This window comes from Habropoda laboriosa, unplaced genomic scaffold (assembly GCF_001263275.1).
Source record: "Habropoda laboriosa isolate 0110345459 unplaced genomic scaffold, ASM126327v1 scaffold113, whole genome shotgun sequence".
In the NCBI taxonomy this organism is placed as follows: Eukaryota; Metazoa; Arthropoda; class Insecta; order Hymenoptera; family Apidae; genus Habropoda; species Habropoda laboriosa.
The window spans coordinates 59,405-72,859 of record NW_017100216.1 but is presented as its reverse complement, the minus strand read 5'-3'; the positions used below and the strand labels follow the sequence as shown (position 1 = coordinate 72,859).

The 13,455-nt window shown below is 43.3% G+C and overlaps 1 protein-coding gene across 1 annotated transcript; it reads left to right on the top strand.

The window, feature by feature from the left end:
* The first annotated feature begins 386 nt into the window (after positions 1 to 386).
* Positions 387 to 6,417, top strand: LOC108570848 (histidine-rich glycoprotein-like). The gene is made up of 2 exons (XM_017932770.1): positions 387 to 398; positions 4,663 to 6,417. Exons 1-2 carry the CDS (start codon positions 387 to 389, stop codon positions 6,415 to 6,417), a joined length of 1,767 nt encoding a protein of 588 aa, XP_017788259.1.
* The last annotated feature ends 7,038 nt before the right edge of the window (positions 6,418 to 13,455 follow it).

Sequence of the window (13,455 nt, the reverse complement as noted above, 5' to 3'; positions counted from 1 at the left end):
GTAAAGTTGTTGCCGCAATTTCTACCGATCGTAAAACGGTGAAAGATTATACAAGCGACCGGGTGAATTATCGTTCGGCTTTTCTATCCGTCAATTTCGGACTCATCGGAGCGCCGCTTCCTCGATTTTTACTGCACCGGAAACGTGGTGTACACGGGCCATCGAACAGTTATAAATGAAATGTCGTCTGGAAGGCGAGAGTGATCGGTTTTGGTCGCGGTCCGGCGCGTATTATGGCGACAATTAAAATATTAGGTCCTGTCGTAAACGACACCGGTGCTTAGCACGGAAGAAAGTACAAATGGCAAGTGGCTCTCTATAAAAGTACGTTCTAGTTGGGACTTGGTATTCAGTTGTTCTCGGGCTACACCCGAAATAAACGCGACATGGCTACCTTGGTAAGTACGATTCTTTCATTACATGCTGTTTAACCCTTTCATTCGAAATAAAGTGTTAAGTTCTTTATCGTTATTTTTTTACTGCTGTTAACCTTCTGTAATTAGGCTTTTATTTGCTTTTATTTGCTTGTCAGAAAATGGAAAAACAAAAATAGAACAATTCACTCGATCTTGGATTAATTTTTTATTGCTATGTCAAGCTTCTATAATTAAGCTTTTATTTACTTGACGGAAAATAGGGCCTCTGGTAGAAAAAGAAGAAATAGGAGAGTTCGTTCGGTCTTGGATTCATTTTTTATGACTGTTAACCTTCCATAATTAGGCTTTTATTTGCTTATCAGAAAATGGAAAAACAAAAGTAGAAAAATTCACTCGATCTTGGATTAATTTTTTATTGCTATGTCAAGCTTCTATAATTAGGCTTTTATTTGCTTGCCAGAAAATAGGGCCTCTGGTAGAAAAAGAAGAAATAGGAGAGTTCGTTCGGTCTTGGATTCATTTTTTATAACTGTTAACCTTCCATAATTAGGCTTTTATTTGCTTATCAGAAAATGAAAAAACAAAAATAGAAAAATTCACTCGATCTTGGATTCATTTTTTATTGCTATATTAAGCTTCTATAATTAGACTTTTCTTTGCTTATCAGAAAATGGAAAAACAAAAGTAGAAAAATTCACTCGATCTTGGATTCATTTTTTATTGCTATATTAAGCTTCTATAATTAGGCTTTTATTTGCTTGTCAGAAAATGGGGCCTCTGGTAGAAGAAGAAGAAATAGGAGAGTTCGTTCGGTCTTGGATTCATTTTTTATGACTGTGTTAACCTTCCATAATTAGGCTTTTATATGCTTATCAGAAAATGGAAAAACAAAAGTAGAAAAATTCACTCGATCTTGGATTCATTTTTTATTGCTATATTAAGCTTCTATAATTAGGCTTTTATTTGCTTGTCAGAAAATGGGGCCTCTGGTAGAAGAAGAAGAAATAGGAGAGTTCGTTCGGTCTTGGATTCATTTTTTATGACTGTGTTAACCTTCCATAATTAGGCTTTTATATGCTTATCAGAAAATGGAAAAACAAAAGTAGAAAAATTCACTCGATCTTGGATTAATTTTTTATTGCTATGTCAAGCTTCTATAATTAGGCTTTTATTTGCTTGCCAGAAAATGGGACATCTGGTAAAATAAAAGAATAGAAATAGGAGAGTTCATTTGGTCTTCCATTGATTTTTTATTGCTGTGTCAATCTTCTATAAATATTTAGACTTTTGTTTGCTTATCAGAAAACGGGGCCTCTGGTAAAAAAAAAGAATAAACATATAGGAGAGTTCATTCGGTCATCGATTAATCCTTTATTGCTGTGTCAACCTTCTATAATTAGACTTTTATTTGCTTACCAGAAAATGGGACATCCGGTAAAAAAAATAAAATAAGAGAATTGATTCGATTTTCGATTGATTGAATATTTCACAATTCAACGAAAATAGCGAAGTATGGTGCACACCAGTCCTCGTTGATCCTCTCACGCGGCAATTTGCTAATTTTCTACATTTCATCTTTTCGCTACTTTTGTACTTATCAGAAAATAGGGTCACTGATAAAAGGGGGAAAAACATAGGAAAATTCACTTTTCTGTACATTAACCTTCCATAATTATACTTTTATTTGCTTATCAGAAAATGAGCTCTCTGGTTAAAAGAGAATAGGAGAATTCACTCGATCTTCGATTAATTTTTTACCTGTATTAACATTCCGTAATTAGACTTTTATTTGCTTACCAGAAGATGGGCTCTCTGGTTGAAAAAAGAAAATATGAGATGAATTTCTTACGATTGTATTAACCTTCTATAATTATACTTATCTTTACCCGTCAGAAAATAGAATCTCTGCTAAAAAGAAAGAAAAATACAGCAGAATTCGTTAGATCTTCGATTAATTTCTCGTGGCTGCATCAACCTTCTATAATTAAACTCGTATTTCCTCGTCAGAAAGCAGGAGCTCTGGTAAAAAGAGAAAAAAAATTCTATCTCCCGTTAATTCCATATTGCACAATTCAGCGTAAAAATAGCCAAGTAGGATACACGGGTAGTTCATCCTCTCCGGCACGGGCGGCAACATGCTAATCTTTTCGTATAAATTCCATCGTCGCTGATTAAATTCCAAGTTAATCAGCGCCGGGGCATTTGCATTTCAAGAAGAATACACCGAGCTGCACGACGAGAGATTAAAACAGCCGGAACACGGTTGCCGATGGTAGGAGGACCGCGTCGCTGCAGCAACACCACCTCTAAACGAACCTTATTGCCGCGACGATAAGCTGACGGTAAACGAGGATCAAAACCCGAACTGACTTAAATAAGAGACACCTCTGAAAAGAATAAAACGCGTATCTTTACCAAAGGCAGAAGAAGGAAAAAAGGGAATTTTAAGTCGACGCTCTCTACCACAGCGAGTAATTCTCGAAACGCGGTCGAAATGTGGATGAATCTTTTAACGAATGTATCGTTCGTGTTTGGAATTCGTTCGGTCCAGGCCCGGAAATAAAATTCCTGATTGCATTTCACGTCAACCGCCCATTCTGTCCGGCCGTATTCATTCCCATCGCGTCGGCCAATCGCTACGCGTCGCGGAATAAAGCTAAACCTAAAACGGAACGCTAATTTAAAATTCCCTGCCGCGTAACTAGCTAGCTTGAACAGTCCTTTTTTGCTCGTTTTGTCACGAACACGCCACGGATCGCATAAATCATCGCCGCAGAGAGAGAGAGAGAGAGGAAAACCGCCTCCATAGGGATCCCATTCGTTTTCAAGTGAAAAAAAAGCTCAACCGTGTCCTGATCGCTCTGGGACAGCTGACCTCGACTGTTTCTCCATTGCAAAAATCCTCCGTTCGATCGTCTCCGGATCCTCTTCTTGTACTCTCTTTACACCGAATCATCGAGATGTCTCGTTTCTTATCCGCCTTCGTTTCACTACTTTCGCCTGGTTTTTGATCGGAGAGACGGTTTAACGAGAGGAAAGGGTGGGAACGCGATAAAACGAGGCGACGAACGATTTACTGGATATTATCTCCGGTTCTTCCGCTCGGACATGCTCGTTCCGCACGTGCGCGACCAAAATGGCCCGCGCCAGCCTGGACGTTGTTTTATTGTTTCGGTTAGCCGAGCTAATGTCCGGCGCAAAAGCGAGCACCGCGTATCCTCCGACGTTATAATGAATTCGCTTGCGGCCAGACCGTTTTCGAAAATTAGCCGGCGCTTTTGAATTGCCCGGTGAGACTCCGACTGTCGATGAGCGTGAGTTAAATGACGTTACTAGTGAATGTTTGGATTTGATCCTGTTTTCGGTCGTGATAGATTTTGGTTAAATTCTAGGAGTTGAAAGTTTGCTATTATTTATCGATTTGCAGGAATGTTTTGATCGCTGCTGGGAGATGAAAGTTTGGAAGTGCTTGTCAATTTATATCGATTTTTTGTGGATTTGAAATTGGGGGTGTAGGGATCAATGGCGATTCTTTCTGCTCTGGTGGATTAGGGTAATTGAAAAGGTATTTTGTGAAAGACAAATTTTGGTCAGTTCAGAGTTTGACACTGTTTCTCAATTTGCACTAATTTTTTGTGGATTTGAAATTAGGGTTGCAGGAATCAATACCGATTTATTTTAATCTGGTGGATTAGAATAATATTATAGAAAAGGCATTTTCTGAAAGACAAGTTTTGGTCCATTCAAAGTTTGATACTGTTTATCAATTTGCACTAATTTTTTGTGGATCTGAAATTGGGGCTGCAGGGATCAATGGCGGTTTATTTCACTCTGGGGGATTAGGGTAATAGAAAAGGTATTTTTTGAAAGACAAATTTTGGTCAATTCAAAGTTCGATGCTGTTTAGCAATTTGCACTAATTTTTTGTGGATTTGAAATTGGGGTTGCAGAAATCAGTAGGGATTTATTTCAATCTGGGAGATTAGGGTAATAGGAAAGTCATTTTTTGAAAATTATTGCGTAGTTTGCAATGCATAGTGTTCTCAAATTTTTGGTCTACAGTGTATATGAAACAAACATGTATAACGACTACTAATGATCTCCACCATCATTTCAGTAATTTTTTCTAAAAATTCTTGCATAGTTTACAGTGCACGATGATCTCTAATTTTTCACCACTGCGTAAGCTTAGAATCTTTCACCATAATTTCTGTAACCTGCAAAGAAGAATTCCTTCGCTACCATTACAACGTCCCTTTCTTCCATATTTTTTCTCGGCCTTCAGGCGTGGCTTTCAGTCGTCGTCCTGTTACTGACAGCGGCGGCAGGCCAAGATTTGAGAGCATCGGAAGGGAATCGACCAGTGCTAGCGGCGGCCAACCCAGAATTGCCCAATTCCATCAGGCTCCCGCGACAATTCCAACCATCACCCCTGTTACCTCTCCGCAACTCGGTCACCGCGCAGAAACATCCACGAAAACGGCAATTAGCTGACCTTGGAGCCAATTTCCAACCGCTAGGTCTCTCCCTAAGCGGCCAGGCCCACTCGCTGCTCCACCGAGCCACTTACGACCCTAACACCAAGACCAGCATCGTTTCTCGCATCGTTGAACCCCCCAAGAATGGCATCGAACCGAGAATCTCATCTCACCCGAGTCACATTACGTTCGTGACGCCACATTATGATCATCGAAATAGCCACGGTTTCAAAGCTCCTCATTCCTTCCACCACGCTCACGATCATCATGCTAAACATCATCACTCGCATCACCACGGACACCACTCTCATCACGATCATCACGCTAAACACAAGCACGAACACGATCACAAGCACCACAGTGAGCACGAACACAAGCATGGACACGAGCATCACGAGGAACACAAGCATCACGAGGAGCATAAACAGCACCACGGACACGATCATCATCACGGACACAAGCATCACTCCGATCACAAGCATCATCACGGTCACGAACACAAACACGAACACGGTCACAAGCACGACCACAAGCATGATCACGACCACAAACACCACGGAGACCATCATCATCATCACGGTCATCAGCATCACTCGAAACACGAGCATCACGAGGAGCACAAACATCACGCGGAACATCATCACCACCACAAGCACAATCACCACAACGAACACCATCATCATCACGATCATCACCACGTCAACGAGCATCATCATCACCACACCCACAAGGAGACCGAGAATCACCATCATCATCACGGTCACGAGCATCAGGAACACCACAAGCATGGTCACAAGCAGGACCACAAGCATCACCACGGACACGAGCACAAACACGGACACCACGAGGATCACCATCACGGACACCACGAAGATCATCACCACAAACACGGCCACGATCACAAACACGGACACCACGCGGATCATCACCACAAACACGGCCACGAGCACAAGCAAACTCACAAAGAGGAGCATCACCACGGACATCACGAGGACCACAAACACGATCACCACGAGGATCATCACCACAAACATGGACACGAACACAAGCACGGTCACAAGGAGGAGCATCACCACGGACACCACGAGGACCATCACCACGCTCATCACCAGGACCACAAGCATCACCATCACGAGGAACACAAACACGGCCACGAGCACAAGGAGGAACACAAGCACGGTCACGATCACAAACACCATCACGATCACCACGAAGCACACCATCATCAGGAACACCACAAACACCACGAGTCCCACGAACACAAACACGGACACTCCCACGAGGAACAACACAAACACTTCGACGATCATGAACACAAACATCATCACGACAGTCACCACAAACACCACGAGGCTCACCTTCACTCTGCGTACGAGCAACACGGCCACTACAAAGACCTGGGACACTACTTCGACGCTTCGCAGACTCACGAGGAGTACGCGCTTCCGGCGGAAAGCGAGACGGTTGTGGTGCCACCGGAAGTAGATGACATTCTGAAGATCAAGAAGGAACCGGAATCGGAGAAACCCGTTGAGCAAGTAACAACGGAGGATCAGACCTAAGCTAATAACAGTTCCAACCCTCCTGGAATCGTGTTACCCGAAAAAATCCAGGGAACTCGTTCCGGAAGTTGTCCCGATAACAATGTTTCTTATCCTCGTAGCTCAGCCAGTCCGCCGTGCAACGACATCGACATCGCTCGAAATTGTTTCTTGTTAGTCAGTTGTATCTTTGTTGACACCTTTGAAATATAAAGTTTCCACGAGTTTACGATTGCCTTGTCCCTCCTATTAAGCCCTAGCCGAGCACAGCGTCCGATAGGAGACCCCTTTTCTCTCGTTTCTCCGACTGCAATAGCGTTTGTAAACTTCGGTCTCAAGATGCTCGGATCCCGACGGCAGAGGGGGATGTATCTTCGGAGCGTGGAGAAATCACGGTGGAAATAAAGCGCGAGATCGAAAGCTCTTTTCTTAATGAAACGTCCGAAAATCGGGGACAATTTCCCGCTTGGTAATTGCTGAAACGAGATATGATTCCGTAGACGTTGGAGAAGACGTTTTACCTCGAAGGAAGAGCCACGAAAATCCTGTGTAATGCGAAACAATCTGTGAACTGGGTTGTTCGACGATTCAAATGGTTCGAGAAACTCGCGCGAGGAGTTATAATCCCGGCTGGTTATGAAGTTGGCAATATCGATCGAAATTGCTGTTGGCAAAGACGGCGGAAGCTTTGTCGAGGAAAGGAGAATAGGATTAACGAAGCTTCGAAACACGGGGGAGGGATCTGGTTTGGGGAAAAATCTGAAGACGAGGAGGTCGTTGCGGAGCAATCGCAGACGAATTATCCCGACTAGGTAACAGAATGGAGAGAGCAGAGGAGGAATTATACGGAAGGAGATCCGTTAACGAGACGCGAGGAAGTGAAGAGGAGGCATCGAGTTAGCTGGTTTCCTCGAGAAAATCTCGGCTCAGTGACGACACGATAATATGCGGAGGATAACAAGTAATATTATGCTCCGTTAAACTTTTAGATCCGGCGAGGATCGTGCGTAGACGGCGCGGAAAGTCGATCGCCTTTGCTGTCCTTTCGAGCAGAATATTGCTAATTAACTCCTGGTAATTAAACGAAAATAGCACGGGTCGATGAGCTCCGCGGAGGTCGACTTGATGTTAAAAATTGTAGGGAATCGTTTGATCAGACGGACGGTGATTATCTGGCTCGTAGAAGATTGGACACTTGTGAAAAATTTTTTCAAGGATCTATGATGGGGTACGAGGATGCTTAAACTGAAAGACGATTTTATTTGTAAGATAAAATACCGATGAGAGAACATGTCGAAGTGAAAATCACCGATTTTGATGATGGATATGTTGTAAATATTAAAAATGCATGACATGGTTGACCGACTAAGAATGGCTCTAAAATTTCGTATTTTAGCCCTATCGTTTTAAAATTCTAAAACTTAAAAGGCTTCAGTAATAGAGAGCGAGAAAATTTTCAAAACGCCTAATAGGCGCCAATGAAAGTAACGAACCGAGTAACGAAGGGGTTTAAGAATATCACGGAATTGTAAATTTCGCTTACGTCTGTTCGCGACAATGTAAGGGACAGTGAAATTAATTACTGCAGGAACTGACGACGGAAAAATATCGAGGGACCCCAACGGAAATCGAACCCGGGGCTTAGCAAGCCGAGGCTTTGCGCGCTACGCCAACCACTCCCTCTCTATTCTCCCTTCGAGGTTTCCTATTTGGGTATGGAGGCCCCGATACTACACTCGGCCATCCTCAACTGACAATTCGCCCTCGAATGTCCGCAGTGCAACACAACTCAACAACTTTCGGGTACACTCCCCCACACAGTGGCACACAGCCGAAACAACGCATTTTTGGGAGACGTGCAACCCTCGAGATGTTTTCATCTCACAGCGCCTGGGGCTTCGTGCAGCCGTAGATGCCTCCATCCCGGACGAGCCCCCAACCATTTGTAGGAACCAACGACGGAAAAATATTGAGGGACCCAACGGGAATCGAACCCGGGACCTTCGGCTTTGCGCGCTACGCCAATCACTCCCTCTGTATTCTCCCGTATCGGTTTCCTATTTTTTGGATACGGAGGCCCCACTACATTACTAACAAATCACCGATTTTGACGAAACTTTGGTATACGATAGTCCTCGAAAAAATATTCGACGCGTATTTTTTTTTATCAGAAATCTTCCACATTGAAAGGGTGCAAATAGCCCTGAAAGTTAAGGGTAGTAAACATATTTAGTCGAATATCTCGAAAACTATTAAAAATAGAGGGATGGTCCAAATTGACAAAATTTGTATTTCTGAACGTCCAATGCTTCTGCCTAAACAGATTCGAAAAAAGATCGTTTGTTTAAATAATATCTTAAGAATTACAATATTTTCTTAATTTTTCCGATGAAATATTTATGCTTCGTTGTCTATCGTTTCATTTTTCTCCAATAAATTCTCCATCTCTGTTAACCACTCTGAAATTAAACTCGAATGTTCCGTAACAAAACCCGAAGTTCAGTTACACGTTCATCTCTCTCTCTCTGTGTGTTCTTGTTTTATCTTGCCCGCTAAATGATCCCATAACTCCGCGGACCGTATTATTGTTTCAACTAAACGGTTGATGGAGGCAAAGGGTACGATAAACGCAAACACACCGGGGAAAACGCGGTGAAAGTTTGGCGCGGGACCGTATCGGGAACAGAGGGCCACCACTGTGCAAAACGTTAATATTTCCAGGCGGAGTTTGATCTTGTTCTAGCGACCTGCATCGAGACAAAGAGGAAAGTTTCGCGAATGGAATCGAAATGGCCCAGGACTCCAACTAATTTCGGCGCGCAGATTATTTTTCCCCCCTGATATTCACGTTGTTCTTTCTGCCGTCGCGTGGCAACCTTCGTACTGAAATCTCGATACTACTCTTCCTGCCTGACCAATTCGAACTTCCACCGGTGAATTTTCCGTCCGTTTTTCGTGGCGCCACGTTGATGAAATTTTTCCAGCTAAATTCCACCAATACGAATCAATTCTCTTTGCTTGAGGCAATGAGTTTTGGAACTCGAAGGTTAATTAACGAAATCTGTATATTCTAAGTGTCTTAATGCGAAACTAATGTAATTTTCTAAGCTCGCAACAGTGTCACAGTCTCACAACTCACGCTACGTTCACTCACTGCAACGTTTCACCCTCCTTTATCCTTACACCTCCTTCCTCTCTGTTTCTTTCACTCTAGGCAGACGTTCTTCGAAAACATTCAGTCATGTCCACCAAACATTTTGGGTGGCCACGCATCCACCGTTCACACGATATTCTCAAGTACAGTCAACCCTCCTATAACGCGATTAATTCGTACCGCGTTATATGGGTACCGCGCTATAAGAAACTCAGATTTAACGTGCAAACTAGATTAATTCGTGCCGCGTTATATGGAAACCGTATACCGCGTTATATGGAAACCGCGCTATAAGAGACTCAGAATTAGTACGAATCAGATTGATTCGTACCGCGTTGAGTGAAACTCGGAAGTAAGTAAAATCACTTGTTAATCAGTTTGATTCGTTCTGCGTTGAATGAAAATTGCATTCTCAGAGCGTCAAGTTACGGTGCATACGGTTGTGGAAAAAATTTTACAAACACAAAAGGCAAGATAATATGTTAAGTACAATAAAATTATTTTTATTTTTATTTTTTTTTATTCATTATTTTTATTTTTATTATTTTTACAGTATTGTGTAATGTTGTCCAATTACGATAACACAAATTAAGCGAGCAAAAGGCGTTTTATTGAACACTAATCGTGATATGTACGTCTGCACGGTTTTACAGACAGTTTCCTACTAACAAGTTGTAAGTTGCACTTAAAATTGATGACAAAGTAAGTGGTTGCAACAGCGAAAGTTCGGCAGTGCTATTGAATAAAAAAATTCACGCAAATACGCAACAGTCAATCATACGATCTATTTTAAGCATTAAAACAGAACACTGAACAATCTCGCATCGTTTCTTCGCTTATAGGGGAATTCCCTGATAACTGAAATTGGAAAATGGTGATGTACCTTCACCAAAAAGAAGGGAATTCCCCGCTAATTTCAACTGTAAAAATTTAACACATAGATAAATTCATGCTATAGAGAATCTTCTTAAACCAATTAAGTTGATGGAATGTTGTTGAACGGAAACCGCGTTATAAGAGTACCGTGTTATAGGAGGACCGTCGCAATTTTGGCACCGCGTTATATGGAAACCGTGTTATAAGAGTACCGCGTTGTAGGAGGGTTCACTGTATACACTCGTTCCAAACACTGCTCTTTCGCACCTCTATCTCGATAGCTCAAGCACTCTTCTTTCACACTGTCAGACCTGTGGTATGCGAATGGGTTTTCCTTGTTCTGACCAATGATAAATATGTAAGACTGGCCTTAAAATAACTGATGTTAGAATAACGTCGGTTCGCTCGTCGACGACTATGTGCGATATTGTGTGGGTCGCTGCCCTTTTTTATATCGTCCTTCGGACGTTAGGACCGTGCAAGCCTTGGGGTGAGGGTGCATCCTTGTCTAAGGCTTGGGTCCCGCGGTCCTTGTCTAGGCGCGTCGCACAGCGCCTTACACACATCTATTTCAAAATTCGCCCTGCATTCCAGACCGACGCCAAGATGGCTTTTCCGCGATTTTCCGGGTCCTCTTCCTAAATTTCCCTACCACACGCGCATTTCACAGCATCCACCCCCTCTAGTAGGGACCTATATAAATACTGGGCCCAAACAAGAGAGGATTAGTTCAAGTTTTAGAATCTAAGAAATCCACCAAGTCACTCTGTACCAACATTACTGCAGATTAAGTACGTTAAAACAATCTCCGGAGTTACCTCGACGACACTCTCTAGCTAAAGCGCTCTTCGTTCACGCAACTACCGCTTCGTTATAAACATTCTATCCTATTCATTCGTTGTAAACATATCCTATCACTCCCACATATGTATTATAGTATCTGGATATTTTAGCGGCTAAGTAGTTTTAAGTTGAAAGGCACCGCATGGGGTAAAGTGCGACCGGAGAGGACAGCGGAGGACCTCCGGAAGAACCCATGCGATTGGCAGGCCGAGGCCACGTTTTGGGTTCGCTCGAGGAAAGGGGGTGCGTGTTGGGGGTGATGGGCCCCGAGAAACGGAAAAACGTGACCAAATGTGGTCATGGGAAGTGTGTGCGAGGTGGAGAAATGCTTCGTCTTAAAAAGAGAAGCATTTTCTCGGAACGGGGATTGTTGATTGGATGAGAGACGCGAGAATAGACCTGACAACGAGTTGTTTTTTTCTATATTAATAAACCACACCACCTTTTATTTTACTACTGTGGGGGGTTTTCGAATGAAAGAGTGAATGTGAGAATTGGTGTGAAACGGCCTGGAAACGAAGAACGAATGGCGCATTTGTTACGTTTAGACAACATGGGTTGTCAAGCCGATCGCGACGTGTCTGAGTGTGTGTACGTGGATGCGTGAGTGGAGAAAAGGAAGAAGAGTGTGAAGTGTGCTTGTGGGAAAAAGGACGAGAAGCATCGAGCCGGAAGTGAGCGAATCGGAGCAGCGGTGTAAATAATAAGAAAAAAAGATCACGAGTGAACAGCACCAGCGACGTTACTTTTATTCTAATAAACACATAAGTGTTTAACCAAATCCCACACTACACATGTATGAAGATCGTACAAATACAATTAGACATTGAAACATATGCAAACGTTGCACGTATAATTCGCCCGTTCGATTTTAAGCATGCGAAACTTCTACTTGCTAACCCCGAAGAATCGAAGGAGGCAAAGCTAGAAGATGGCAGGATCGAAAGGTCGTAGCCGTGAGGGAATCGATTTTCCAAAGGAAATTCGCAAAACTGGAGATATCTGGCGGCGAAATGGGTTAATAAATCGTTCGACGCGATAGATCCCCAGAAACCAAGCGGAAAAGAAGAGAGAGGGGAACAACATAGGGGTGAACGGTAAGAAGAGAAAGAGGCTGGAGGCCACAGACGCCATCTTGGGATTTAAATTGGTCCGGCAGGTTTATCAGCATGCATTGGCCGGCGCTTGGAAAGTACTCCCTAGCAGCAACGCTCCTTCTCCCAGTTTTAGTTTCCTCGCCGCTTAGAGAGACGCTGCAAGATAAGCCAGAACGAGAGAAATCGTCCGATAGAAGAAATTTCACGGTACAGAGAGAGAGAGAGAGAGAGAGAGAAAGAGTAAATCGTGGCTCGAATGAAAACTCGAGGATCCTTCGACCAATTTACCGCAACGAATCTCCTTTTTCAATTATTCCCTCGCATCTTCCTAATTTCTCTTCTCTCTTTTCTGTTTGTTTTCCCCCCCAACTTTTCCGTCTGTTCGCGCGCTTCAAGCGACACCCGCGATCATTTTTCGTTCAATATTTATCGAGCACTACGCGGACGATGTCGAATTCGCCGAGCTGCTCGACCACCGCTGCTCATCACCGTCGCAATTTCTGTCCCCGCAGCCCGTGTGCCTCGTTAAAATCTGATCGACGATTTGCACGCGATGCGATCTCCATTACGCCTCCACCCGCGTACACCCCGAAACATTTAATAGCCCGTGTCGCCGTAAAACGAGGAAAAATACGTCGCTGTGCGTGCGTGGACGCAAACGCTTGCCGTCCTAAAACGCTCCGTGTTTGTACGCTCGAACAACGATCGCTACGAAACAACCGACAAACCGGGGATTCTATTTTACTTTATCTCGCTACGATTTTCTCCACGCGTGCGAATTTTTTCTCCACGTTTCTCCTCGCTGCGACGATTCGACGACAGATTCGCGGGATAAATTAATCTAGATCGTCGATAGGAGTTATTCTTGCGAGAGATGGTCAAGTGTATCGCGTGGTAATTGTACAGCGTTTGTTAACGGAAATACATTAGGCTCGCATAATTCAAGTGTAGAGTGTCTTGAGAGTTTTGTAGCGGAGTAGGGTTTTTCCGTAGGGTTGGGGGGTTGCTGGATGGTTAACGAGAGACGAAACGATGGTAAAAAGAAGGGAGCGAAGGAGAAAAGGGAGAATAGGACGTCGATAAAGAAGA